This window comes from Terrapene carolina, unplaced genomic scaffold (assembly GCF_002925995.2).
Source record: "Terrapene carolina triunguis isolate 2854851 unplaced genomic scaffold, T_m_triunguis-2.0 Scaffold42, whole genome shotgun sequence".
Classification (NCBI taxonomy): domain Eukaryota; kingdom Metazoa; phylum Chordata; order Testudines; family Emydidae; genus Terrapene; species Terrapene triunguis.
This window is the reverse complement of record NW_020664393.1, coordinates 33,628,793-33,642,466: the sequence shown is the minus strand read 5'-3', so window position 1 is coordinate 33,642,466 and position 13,674 is coordinate 33,628,793. Positions and strand designations below refer to the sequence as shown.

Here is a 13,674-nt window from a genome sequence, read left to right as displayed (position 1 = left end):
GTCCTGCCCACAGATTTAAGTCTTCCTGGGTGACACTTAAGAACAAATTTGGGCAACTACTAAAGTGATGACTAAGCAAAAACAGTTGGTGAATACAAATTTATCTTTCTATATTTATCTGTGTGGAGGCATTGACCTGAAGTATAATAATCATTACTAAACAAATACAAGATAACAAACAGGGGCTATGTGGTCTAGTGATTTTATGTGCTAGTCCTTCATGCTGGAAGTCTTGTGTTCTAAATTCTGAACAGGGTAATGACAAAGTGAATCTAGCAGTCTCTCTCACCCCTGAACAATTCCACTTTCTGTTTCAATGCTTGCACTCTCAGCTCTGGAAACATGGGACTTGAATGGTAGGGACGATGCAGATCAGGAATTGGGAGGCTTATCAAATCTGAAACCTGTGTTCTGAAACCCACATATTCATAAGCAGCAAAATCTGTCCCCTGATTGAAAATCAACCCCATCCCCAAGAACAGAACTCAAAATATTAAGATAAAACTATGAACTAGAACAACACGGTCCAAGAGCAACAAAGGAGTAATTGTAGTTACAAATCTCTAATAATATTTTAGAGTAATTAACTACATGCAAATGTTTTCTTTGGTGTATAGTTTTAGTGTAATCTATATTACTTGAAAAGCAATACAAAATAACTGTGTAGTAATCATAAAGAAATACAAATTTTGACAAAATATAATTTTCCATAGTAGTGCTGCACAGTACACTATAGCAGGATTAATGTGAATCTTCTGGATAAGCAGATATTCAGATAAACCAGTCTTGACCTACTAAATATTCTTTAAATCATTTGCATTTGTGGAATTGGAGGTAAAACCATACTGCTACAATCCAATTTTCAAAGGTTGCCACCTGCTGTTAATAAAATATTTTACAAATGTATTTACAAGTCAAATGCACTCAGAGCATTATGTGCTGTTCACTAAATTTGTTTACTGACTTGATTCACCAGATCACAATTAGCATGCTAACAGGTGTCGTAATAACCTAAAACTTTTATCAAATGACAATAATGATGCAGGAGATTATACACACATTTATAGAAGTTTAATGATAAGTTTGACTTAACTGTTTTGAGGCAGAGTTACTGTTCATCTCCCAGTATAGCTAAGATTTAAGCAAAGATACTGGATAATTTACCCAAATTACTGGGTTACTGTGTGTATATATATATATATATATAAAACAACACTTTACAAAAATAAGATAAAAGTTAAGGCTTCAGTATCAGAATGACGCTATACTTACCTGGCCCTTTTTCTTTTCAGACATTTTGAAATATAGATTAAAGAAAGTTGCCAAAATCACCAAGGAACGATCATTCTAATTTAGCAGTTTTCTTAATTTACTGTTTCTTTTATAGCTTGTAAACATTGTTCAGAAAAGCAGCACTAAAAATGTTTGTGTCTAATTAGTTTCTCTTTTCATGATAGATGATCATCAAGCATCTGACAGACACAAAAGGCCTGATTCTTCTGTTATTGGCATTAGTTTTATGCCAGTGTTACAGCCAGATCTTCTACTTTTGTATATAATTTTAACCAATTTACACAAGTTAAGGATCTGAGAAGGGTGGGAGGGTCAGCTGGGCACCAGTAAAGTGGCAGCCCATTCCCAGAGGGAGCTTTATGAAGACTTGCAGCCACATGACTGGGCCAATTCAGAGAGAAGGGCCCTTCAAATGAGCCAATCATGATCAATGGGAGTGAGAGGGTAGGACAAAGCCCATGCTTTTACCCAAGTCCATTCTCATCCACGTGAGCATGAGATACCATGAGGAAGGGGATACCCCTTCACCACACTGGTCAGGCTTATATGGAGCCTCATCTCTCAGTCCAGCCAATGTCCCTTTCCCCCACATCAAACATGGAAAAGTAATCTAATATCTCAGATTTTTGTTAACACATTTCAGAAGTGTGTCTTTTTTCAGACAAGATCAGATCACTGGAGCCCATTTTCAAATGATCTTTATAAACAATGAAGCCTGCATAAATTTTCTTTGAAAAATATAATGCCCTTTCCTTTTTGATGATATCTTGTGTTCAGTCAGTATTAGTTTTGGTTTTAAGTTAATGGAACCTCCTATAATGTTTTTTTCCATAGTATTTTTATATTTATGCATCATTCAGTTTTTACTCAAAACAAATCCATCAAATTCACCACCAAGTGCCTCTTCTCAGTAAGGAAAAACATAACATATGAATTGCTTTGACTTGATAATTAATGGAAGGGATGACAAATTATTTTCCATATTAACCTAAAGATGACAGACCACAACTGCTTCTGCTAAAGAATTGCAAATGCCTTCACACAAAAGATAAGAACATAAGAACTGTCATACTGGGTCAGACCAATGGGCCATCTAGCTCAATACCCTGTCTCTGACATTGGCCAGTACCAGAGCTTCGGGGAGAGAATACAGAACAGAGCAATTCTGGAGAGATCCATCCCTATCTTCCTCTCCCAGCAAAGAGGAGATATCAACTTTTTATGATAGAGTATGAGAAAAGGGGAAATATTTTAATATCATTACTTATTTGATGCCAATGCTTTAAGTTTTGATTAAATGTGGAGACCTGATAAATTATCTCCAGCTATACCATCTTTTTTACAAGATTTGTGAAAACTTTGCTTTGTTAGTTTTGTTAGGGGATAGGGCACTGGACCAGGACTCTGGAGACTTGGGTTCTAGTCTAAGCTCTGCCACTAATCTGCTGTGTGACCTTGAGCAAGTCACTTCACCTCTCTGTATCCCTGTTTTCCCTTCCCATCTGTTAGACCCAAAAAGGGGCTTGTGGTTCTTTAAGGGTTCTCGGTGAAGGACTGAGTTGAATGACCCAGGACGAGGAGAAATGGATACAACTCAATTTTATTATATGATGATAATTATAATAAAATGTTAATTTTATGAATTCTTATTAACTTGCTACTATACTATGTAACAGATTTTAAGCAACTATAATTACTATGTAACTAAATTTGTAACACTTGCAATTATTATGTAACTAACTTTAAAAAGCACTTACAAAATAAGGGAAAGGAAACACATTAACAATTGAGGCCTTTTTCAGTCTAACCACAGTATGGGGTAACAAGCAAAGTAACCACAAACAAAGCAATGATAGTTAACTAATTACTTACAACCATGCAGATAACAGCCAGATGGGAGAGCATATACATAATGAGTTCGAGCCGGCTATACGACACACGCTCAGGCTGGATTCGGGAGCGGGAAGGTCAAGCCCAAGTTGATCAGACCTGGACTGGCCGTGACGTAGATTCGTTTTCGGGACACCTCTAATTGCTATACAGGGGTGACTAAATATATAGGGGTTTTTTTTGGAAGTGAGTGTGGCACACGTTGATTGGTTTTTTTTAGTGCCCCATTGTCTTCCCCTTATTAGGAAGAACAGTACAATACGGAAACTGCAGAAACGTTTTTTTTTGTGTGGTAACAATAGGGACATGTCCCTCATAAGTTTCCTGTGATAAGCACTATGCCCTAATAAGGTCATGCAGTCTATTGGGCCTCTTTCCTGGCTTCGGGTCCGCTGCGGGGTTGCGAAGCAGCCTGGCCAAAACAAATGAAGGGGGGGGGGAGTATACGCTGTATTAACACCATCCTTTGTCTGTTTTGCCGATTTAGATTGTAAATTCTTTGGAGCAAAAAATTACTGTGTATGTGTAGAGCACCTAGCACAATGGGGCCCCAATCTTGACTAGCGCCTTTAGGTGCTACTATAATACTACTAATAAAATAATACTGAACCAATCGGCACTACTATCACTATGATCAGTAGGATAAAAATGAATAAAGATATTAATAGGCAAGGTTAGGGTCTAGTTCTTGACTTTAATGATCAACAAAGTGTTTTAAGCCATCCCGACTTTAGAAGTGCAGATATAGGACCCGATACTTCAAGATACTGAGTGCCATAAATTCCTACTGAAGTCAGTGGGCAAAATTCAAAACAGGTTGAAGGTGATGCAATTTATCAATACATTGATAAGTATAGATTCACATCAGCTTTTAAAATAGACTTTGGATATGCAGTCAAAAAGAAAACTCTAGAAGACTGTTACAAGAGTTTCCATTGTACCAAGTAACCAATATGTAATAGTGTTTGTAGAATGCTTTGAACATTATATTGTATAGCCGCAAAATAATTACTAGATAAGCTACACTTGGGAAAACACATGTAATTATTAGAGCTGGTCGGGAATTACATGATGAAATGCTTTTTTTCTATTAAATGTAATTGTTTTGACAAAAAATGTGTTGAGAAGAATTCTCAGATCTAGGATGGAATTTCTGGTCAAAAAGAGAGATCCACCCACTCCAGAATAGCAATAGCCTGGTGGGTAAGGCTCTGCCTGATTTAGAGGAGGGAACATAAGAACGGCCATACTGGATCAGATCAATGGTCCATCTAGCCCAGTATACTGTCTTCTGATAGTGGCTGGTGCCAGATGCTTCAGAGGTAATGAACACAACAGGGCAATTATCCTCTGTCATCCAGTCCCAGCTTTTGACAATCAGAGATTGAGGAACACACAGAGCATCAGGTTCTGTCTCTGACCATCTTGCTTAATAGCCGTTGATAGACCTATCCTTCATGAATTTCTCTAATTCTTTTCTGAACCCCATTGTAGTTTTGGCCTGCACAACATCCCCTAACAAATCATAGAATCATAGAATATCAGGGTTGGAAGGGACCTCAAGAGGTCATCTAGTCCAACCCCCTGCTCAAAGCAGGACCAATTCCCAACTAAATCATCCCAGCCAGGGCTTTGTCAAGCCGGGCCTTAAAAACTTCCAAGGAAGGAGACTCCACCACCTCCCTAGGTAACGCATTCCAGTGCTTCACCACCGTCCTAGTGAAATAGTGTTTCCTAATATCCAACCTGGACCTCCCCCACTGCAACTTGAGACCATTGCTCCTTGTTCTGTCAAGAAACAAAGAGTTTCACAGGTTGACTGTCTGTTGTGTGTTCTCTCTCACATCCCCCCTTAGTTATCTCCCTTTGTCTCCCACAGCCAAGTGAGTGCCCTAACTACTGGGTTGTTGGCTATTTTTGGGGAGGGGGAGTGGGGCTCTTGTGTTTTGTTTTGTTTTTTGTGAAAACATTTTGGAATGTCTCAGTTTTGTTCTTCATTGGAATTAAACTAATTTTCAAAACCCTGAAATTATTCACAAGACGGAATTCTTGTTTTCTGGCCAGTCGTACTAATTATGTATTTCACTTCCTATTATTACTTTGGGGCAGCATGGAAATCTTTGGTGTTCCGATACTCTGCCTGGGAAGACAGGGCTGACTCACTGGGACAGGCCTGGTCTATATTGGTGGGGGGGTGAATCGATCTAAGTTATGCAACTTCAGCTATGTGAATAACATAGCTGAAGTCAACGTACTTAGATCTACTTACCACGGTGTCTTCACTGTGGTAGGTCAACTGCTGACACTCCCCTGTCGACTCTGCTTCTGCTTCTCGCTCTGGTGGAGTACTGGAGTAGACGGGAGAGCGCTCGGCGGTCGATTTTATTGCGTCTAGACTAGATGCGATCGCTGCCCGTCGATCCAGTGTGTAATGTAGACATGCCCTTATAGTACCTACCAGTGCTGTCTCCAACTTTGCTTTCACAAAATACTTTGAACACCAAGAGCTCAACACACTGGTGGCATAACTAGCATAAAGGAGTGCATTTGTGCCAGTGGGGACTTGGGCCCTGAATGTATTGCTTTCCAAGAATCCAGCTAAAAAACAATTTTGACTGGGTTCACTAGCAGTGCAAATTTCCTGAACACAATATTTGTCTCATTTTAATTAAATTCTGACCAATACATCTCACAAAAGGGAAAAATTGTAAACACACTTGAAGGCATTAGTTTGCAAATTCATCCTAAACACAATAAAGGTCTGGAGAGTAAGTGGGAGCAAGCCTATAGAATATGTATGTTGACAGTTTGTGCTTTTTCAGGCACAGAGTTGGTTCTGAATGCTATAGAAGTATGTGAATGATTTTCACTATTTAATTTCAATTGTGAATTAATGTTATACATTCCGAGATGATATTAGACTTTGTAGAGAATCATTCATATACTTCTATAGCATTCTATATTAAGAGAGCACCAGTCATATTTTTTCTTTTAATATATTCAATTGATAGCCTCACTTGCATGATACTTTTTAAATTTAAATTTTGCTCACTGGGCCAGGCCATGATACAGCTCACTCCCATCTCAGGCATAGATTCTTATTCAGTAAATCTTCAGAAAGGTATTAATAATATAATGCTTGGGACTTTCTAAATGCAACTGACATGGATTTGTCACCATTTTAGTTAATTTTATAATGAAGGGCTTATAAAAATATAGGATTAAAAGTTATCCCAGAACAAACAATGTAGGTGCTGGTTTTAATGCAAAAAAACCCCAACTTAATTACAATTGTTGGAGGTGGTAGTCCCTGAAGCCTGCCTCCCATAATCAGTTTTCACTGTAAGCAAATCAGTTTTAGTTATAGACATTTAATATGAAGGCAAATGCGTTTCGTTCCTCCTATCCCCTCTGTGGGTGTCTGTCAAAGGGCATGCAAGTCCTGCAGCATGCTGTTCAGGTCAATATGGCTCTGCTGAGGCCTGCCTCACTTTCCCCTTAACTTAGGCTCACTTATAAAGTCCACACAGGACAGATATTCAACACATTCCCCCTTCTGGGGTTAATTTTATTAAGTCCTGCACAAAGTCTTTTAAAAGAAAATTCAAGCTTACAAAGTCTTCATCACAGTTTCAGCTGGGCCCAACCCCTCCTCCCTGAATGAGTATCCTCACTTTAAAAGTTTGTTAATTAATTTATTTCAACTTCATCCCAGGCGGGGCACAGTCCCTCCTCCCTAAGGGTCTGTCTTTCTGCTCACCTCATGTCTGGAATTCAGCCATCTCCAGAGGCCTTCCCAGCTGGTGCCTTCCTCCTTCTGACTCAGGGCCCTGCAGGCAATTCCTTACTTCCTTCAGTGTCTTCAGGCATCTCCCAATCACCTGCAGTTGTCTCCCCTGTTGAAAGGCTCAGTAGCCTTCCCTTAAGTCCTCTTGGGCAGCAGGTAATTAGACCAAGTGCCCTGGACCCTGCTCTCTCTTAAAGGACAGTGCCCAACAAGAAGCTTAACTGACACCCAGAAATATGGGGCTGGCTCTTGGGAGACCACAAATGGAGATCTGCAGCACTTTCTTGCCATAGAGCTGTGCTTCAGGAGGCAACATCTGCAGAAGGGTCAAGAAGTATTTTGTAGGTGGGACAGCTATGAATATCCACCTGCTGAACATCCACAGCGTTTGGGGGAAAGAAAGCAGCAGCCCCAGAGTGGCCTAAAGGAAAGGATTTTTCTCTATCCATCTCCACAGATTTCCATTGTGCCGCACCTCCTTACTGAGATTACATGTGGGAAACAAGATTTGGCCTTTAATGGAACAGTTTGAGGGAAGGGCATTATGTGCAATACAGCTGGTTTGCCAAATTTGCCCCCATGACCCTGGTGTCCTTGACACTGGGTAAAGGTCCTGTGTCTCTGCCTTAGATTAGAAGGAGATAGTTACCTTCTCTGGACACACAACACAGTCTCTAATTTATACCAGTACATGATGCAAGTGATTATATTAATTGTCCATGTTAAAAATATTAAAAAATTACTACAACAGTAACATAGAACACACACAAAAAGAATAATAGAAATTCAATCCCACATGTAACCCACAAGGCTACTCTGAGGGCCACTGTAGTCTTCAGCCTCCCAGTCAGTCCACTGGACTCAGTGAGAACTCCTCCAAATAGCTGCTCTCTATTAGCAGGGCTGGCTCTGGCTTTTTTGCCGCCCCAGGCAAAAAAGCCTCCGGCCTCCCGCCCCACCCCCCCATGGGTGGGGGAGGGCGTCCGGAGCCCTGGGAGGAGGGCGGCGAGCCCCGGTCGGGGCTCGGCTCTCCCCCCGGCAGCCAGAGAGCAGGGCGGCGAGAGGGCGGCGAGCCCTGGCAGGGGCTCACCGCTCTCCCCCCTGGCGGCCCGGGGGAGGGCGCCGGGGGGAGGGCGGCGAGCCCGGCCGTGGCCCCGCTCTCCCCGGGGGCCAGAGCGCCGCGCTGCCCCCCTCCAGGTGCCGCCCCAAGCACAAGCTTGGTGGGCTGGTGCCTGGAGCCGGCCCTGTCTATTAGTCTCTCCTGGTTCCTTCCTCGCTTTCAGTTTGGCACAGTCTATAAAGGTCACAGAAACCCCAGCTGAGAGATTAGCAAGTGTTACACAAGTGAATAAAGTGATCATAAATCAGCAGAAGTCCAGATATGTAGATACTTACACAGTGTAAGCTGTTCTGTCATTACTCCCCATTTTGGGTATACCATGAAGAGAACATTCTGCTTCATTTGTATACTGTGCTCGTCAACATGGTAAATGTGTAGCTATAATCCATGTTTGCTAAACTAGAAGTAAGAGAAGGAGCAAGCCAGATTCTACAGTTTTTAAGTATCAGAGGGGTAGGCGTGTTATTCTGGGTCTGTAAAAAGAGACAAAGAGTCCTGTGGCACCTTATAGACTAACAGACGTATTGGAGCATGAGCTTTCGTGGGTGAATACCCTCGTCTGACGAAGTGGGTATTCACCCACGAAAGCGTATGTTCCAATACGTCTGTTAGTCTATAAGGTGCCACAGGACTCTTTGTCGCTTTTTACAGTTTTTAAATTACTTACCTGACATCCCACTTAATGTCATTACCCATTGTTGGTTTAATCATTAATGAGGTAATCAGTTCCTGTAATCTTGGAGGTGAACGCAAATCCATAGTTTTCATTTTAATTTAATTTTAAATCAGCTCATTAAAGAATAACCATGCCTCCAACTTCTCAGAGTCAGAATTTAATAAGTTTATATCTTGGGGCCAAGATGGCATACTGTAATACAATACTGTATCATAAGCAATCATAGGCAGAGAGGAGAACATGCATAGAAGTTGAGGGTTATTAGCTGAAATAGAAGTTAATAGAGCATGGGAAAAGACCTTTATGATATCCCCATTTACAAATAAACTCAAGTGTCTTACTGACCAGCATCCCGGTGATCCTCAGCTACCGCAACAGTGTCAATTAACTAGCACTCAGACTGGAGAACCAAAATAGCACAAAGCCATCTGTACAGCCCCTAATCCTGAGTTGCTCTGTGCTCCCCCAAGCTGTAGCTGAGGAGTGGAGCGCTAAGCTTCGTGCACTGCAGAAGGTTTGAATTCTGTGAAAAAACACCCACACGCATGTAATTTAGCCACTACAAATAGAACCAAAATAGGTCAGTACTGTTCTCAGTCTGTTTTACTTCCTACTTAAAATACAGTACCTTGGAACACTTCCAAATAGTTGAAAGGTCTCCACACATTTTCTACCTTCAACGCTCTCTCAAATAAAATGTATAAATTACATTTGGCCACACACATATAAAATTCAACATTTGGAAGGGGAAGGAGTTTGGCATGTGAAAGTAAGTCCTGAGGTGATAGATTAGTGAACATATGAAGTGGTCTAACATGTATGATCAATTAATTTATCAAAGGACTCTATAATGTATCACATGGCCCTGTAATTTATCACACATCACCTACACATATGAAGTATTAATTCATGTGATAAATTTTAGAGCCACGTAATAAATTGCAGAATTATGTAATAACTTTCTAACCTCCTGAACAGTGTCAAACAGCCACTTTTTTTATACTAACCTTCTAGAGAAATATTCGCTGCTTCACCCCCAGATATGGAATTTCCCACAAAATGTCCATCAACCAAAGTACCATGACAACTTTTCTTTACATAAAATCATCTTCAAAAATATAAATGGTATTATCTTGTACTGTTGCTTCTAAATGGGAACTAACACTTCTAACCCTAAAAGGCTCAAGAAAATTTATTTTAAACTAATGCAAATTTACCCTATTTACCCTATTTAAACTATAAAGAGAGAATTTCTGCCTCAAAAGCATCCAAGCAACCTTCACTCTGTGATTCTATATGATCTGTTTGTTTGAGTATTGGATGGAGACTGAACTGGAATAAAACAGATTGAGCAAGCTTGTAAAGCCAAATTAGACATTATGTAGTCAATATAAAGGGCGAAGACCCCTACAAAAAAGAAAGTCAGTTGTAAGTCAGCACCTGGGTAGGCTGTGTCAGTCTTCAGAGCCCAAAGACCATCACTTAACTTTCTTTTTTTTCACAAGGTTAAAGTATGACAGTAATTTGAACATGCTTATGTCACCAGATGTTCCTCATTTATCATGAATCCCTTGCTTTCCCCCATTAGAACATTGGCCTCATGAGTTCACTTTTAGACTGCCTTATCTGAAGCAAATTAGCATTCTGGATAAGTGAAACAGCTCACTTTCTTAGGGTTTTGCCATTAAGGGATATTCTTGCTTCTCTAGCATCATCAACTTTCCTTGACTTACGATTAAGGAGTGCTGATGCCTAGGCAAATTTAGCAAGCAATTTTCGGAACGACTGTGATTCATATTAGTATCACTGAGCCATCTGCAAGGAGCTCTTTGTCATCCACAAAGACAGAGTTCACTGCTTCTGCATAGTTTTGTCAGTAGATGTATAGGGAAAGGGTTGTCTTGTGGAAAAGGAATTGGAGTTGAACTCAAGACACTGGGGTTCAATTCCTGCCTCAGCCATAGTTTTCCTGTATAGCCATCATGAGTCCTTTAATCCCTTCGTGCCTCACTTCCCTATCTGGAAAGTGGCGATAATTATACTTCATTTCTCTAACCCTTTATCGTGTCTAGCAAGCACTTTGAGGAAGGGACTTCTTATTATGAGTATATACCACATTTAGTACAAAAGGCCATAGTTTCTATTCCAATACAGACAATGATAGAAGGAAAGTATTCCCCATTTTTCTCTGCTACTCTTGGAATGATTTGAGCTGCTAGTGTTTTGCATCACTTCAAATGGTTAGACATCTGTCAAAATGGGGACTTTTTAGAGTTAATATATTCAAAAAAATACAAACTGGGAAACTACAACAAAAATATTGAACACCAAAAGGAATCTAGAAGTCTTGATTATGTGAAAATGCTACCAGTGTAGTTTTCTTTTACCTTGTCCATATTTGCTAGTAGGAGTCTGTTACCATGGGAATGTGAAAGTAATTTCCTTTCCTTTTAAAAACTTTTTTGTGATAATCAGTAAAGGTCATTTTGGCTTATAGCCACTCTGCGTCACATTATTGGCCTCACTCGCTAACAACACAATTGCAATGAAAGCCATTTCAAAAGAAGTAGTGACCTACTCTCTTGTTTCCAGAATATCTGCTTCACAATTGACATGCTTATCACATTTAATGTTTCAGCAATGGCTTTAAAATAATTGCTTTGGGTGCAACTAAAGTTTAAAAAAAACCCACAAAAGCCTTAAAGAGTTTTCTGCATTTTTCATGTCTGTTAACCATACTGATTTGCAACAGAGACAAAATGTTTTAAATAGAAACTGGTACAATGTGGTATATTTTTAAAAGAGTTAATATTGCATATTGCCTGGATAGCTCAGTCGGTAGAGCATCAGACTTTTAATCTGAGGGTCCAGGGTTCATGTCCCTGTTTGGGCAACAGAAGTTATTGGGGGGAGGGATAGCTCAGTGCTTTGAGCATTGGCCTGCTAAACCCAGGATTGTGAGTTTAATCCTTGAGGGGGCCACTTAGGGATCTGGGGCAAAATTAGTACTTGGTCCTGCTAGTGAAGGCAGGGGGCTGGACTCGATGACCTTTCAAGGTCCCTTCCAGGTCTAGGAGATAGGATATCTCCATTAATTTAATTTAATATGTATGTATGTAGGCGAGAGAGAGTAAATTCCACAGATTGTGAAATGAAAGCCCAGCAGGAAGAGAGATCCTATACAAAAATCAAAGGAGATTTTACATTTATGTGCTAAAGCATGTTAAAATAAGCCCCTAAAGACAACAATCTGCATTTCTCAGAGAGTATGGGGTTAAGGCTGAGGATGTATTTTTTCTGATACACAATGTATACATTTTACAAAAGCCTATATTCAAATACTCATTTTTCAATCACAGCACCTTATGAAATATGTCCTGAAGATTATTTGATGTCAATGGTGTGGAAAAGGACCCCAGCTGGTGACATGGCATTCAATCGATGTCCTCTCAATGCCACAGGTACAGTAGTACATCAAATTTACATGCTGACAATAGAGGGGGGAAAACTGTTTTATTTTTTGTTAAAACTGCCCTTCCACCTGCGTTCAAACACATTTAACCATTGCCCATATACTACAGTGAAATATATAAACATATATAATATAATGAGTAATAATTAATTGCCAGGATGTATCAGGCAGTTTGCTGAAAATCAAGCAGACCATAAAGCCTTCTAATTAAAACTCCTAAATGCCAATTATATGACACAGCAAATCTGTTACAGAAACATAACATAAGATATTAGTAAGAACATAACATAACATAACATAACATGTATTGCTCTTTGAATGCTGCTGATGCTCATTTGCATGAAATTGTTTCTGTGTATGCTCTAAAATAATATAGAATGTATCCTACGGAAGCTTTGTTCACTCTGACTATTCTCAGTTATATAAATATTTTCTCTGTTCTTTATGACTCACAGGCACCACTAGCAGACGCTGCTCTCTCAGTGTTCATGGAGTGGCCTTCTGGGAACATCCAAGCTTTGCTAGATGCATATCAAATGAGTACAGACACTTGCAGCATTCAGTAGGTGCAAAGCCAGCTTTAGTACTTGCTCTGTTTATTCTTTGCTAATCATCACCATATAAGCATTTAACTGTTTACCCTTCAGTCAGACTTCTCATGAGGAATAGGGGTGGGGGAGACTTGAGGAAGGATAATTTATATCCAATGTATATAATTTTGATCCTGTATATCTGCTGCTGTTTGAATTAAAGATCCCTTTGTCTCACTGTAGCAGTGAAAAGAATGATGAAGGCTCCCTTTTTCATTGTATAAAATTTTTATTGAGGTCCTTGGGGTAAAGGCACATATTTTAGGCTTATTAGCAAATGAGATCGGAATTAATGAGATTTGCAGGAATTCAACCTACTAAGGTCATGTTATAATTCTTTACATTTGTTGATTGCATGCTAGCAAGTGAGGAACTATGATGCCTTCTTCTGATATCAAATTCTGAACTTCCACTTTAGGTGAATTAAAAGGAAAAACAGTTGAAGGGTAAAAATACTGCACTGGATTGCAAACAAAATAAATAACCCCATGAAGCAATATGATATGCTTTTCAAACATACATAGAAAGGTTTCTTGACAAGATATAATGTATAAATATATTAACAATGTCTTCCTAAATGTATTTTTAAATTCTGTTTTCCCAGTTAAGGACTCTGCCAGGTCACTCCAGTGCGTGCAGAGCCCATTTTAAGAGTCTCATGGACACTCATTTTTTTTTCTTCCCAAGATATATTTTCCTGACACCCTTATTACTCCCCCTCCTCTTTCAAAGGTCACCGTTAATGCTGCTCCATTAATCATTCAACAGAGGGGCACTAACAGCTGTGTGTTTGTGAAGGAATATGACTACTTCCCAGCCTCTCAACCAAGCGCAACACTCATGTAA

General features: G+C 39.8%; 1 protein-coding gene and 1 non-coding gene across 2 annotated transcripts in view; both read left to right on the top strand.

Moving 5' to 3' along the window:
• The window catches only part of ADGRB3 (adhesion G protein-coupled receptor B3), a 600,480-nt gene that overhangs the window by 271,060 nt on the left and 315,746 nt on the right, over window positions 1–13,674 (top strand). Inside the window, exons 8-9 of the mRNA XM_026654815.1 lie at window positions 12,126–12,227; window positions 12,694–12,800. Coding sequence (XP_026510600.1) covers window positions 12,126–12,227; window positions 12,694–12,800 — 209 coding nt within the window. The remainder of the gene's footprint in view (window positions 1–12,125; window positions 12,228–12,693; window positions 12,801–13,674) is intronic.
• Window positions 11,587–11,659, top strand: TRNAK-UUU. The gene has a single exon. It is a non-coding gene; the product is annotated as a tRNA-Lys (tRNA).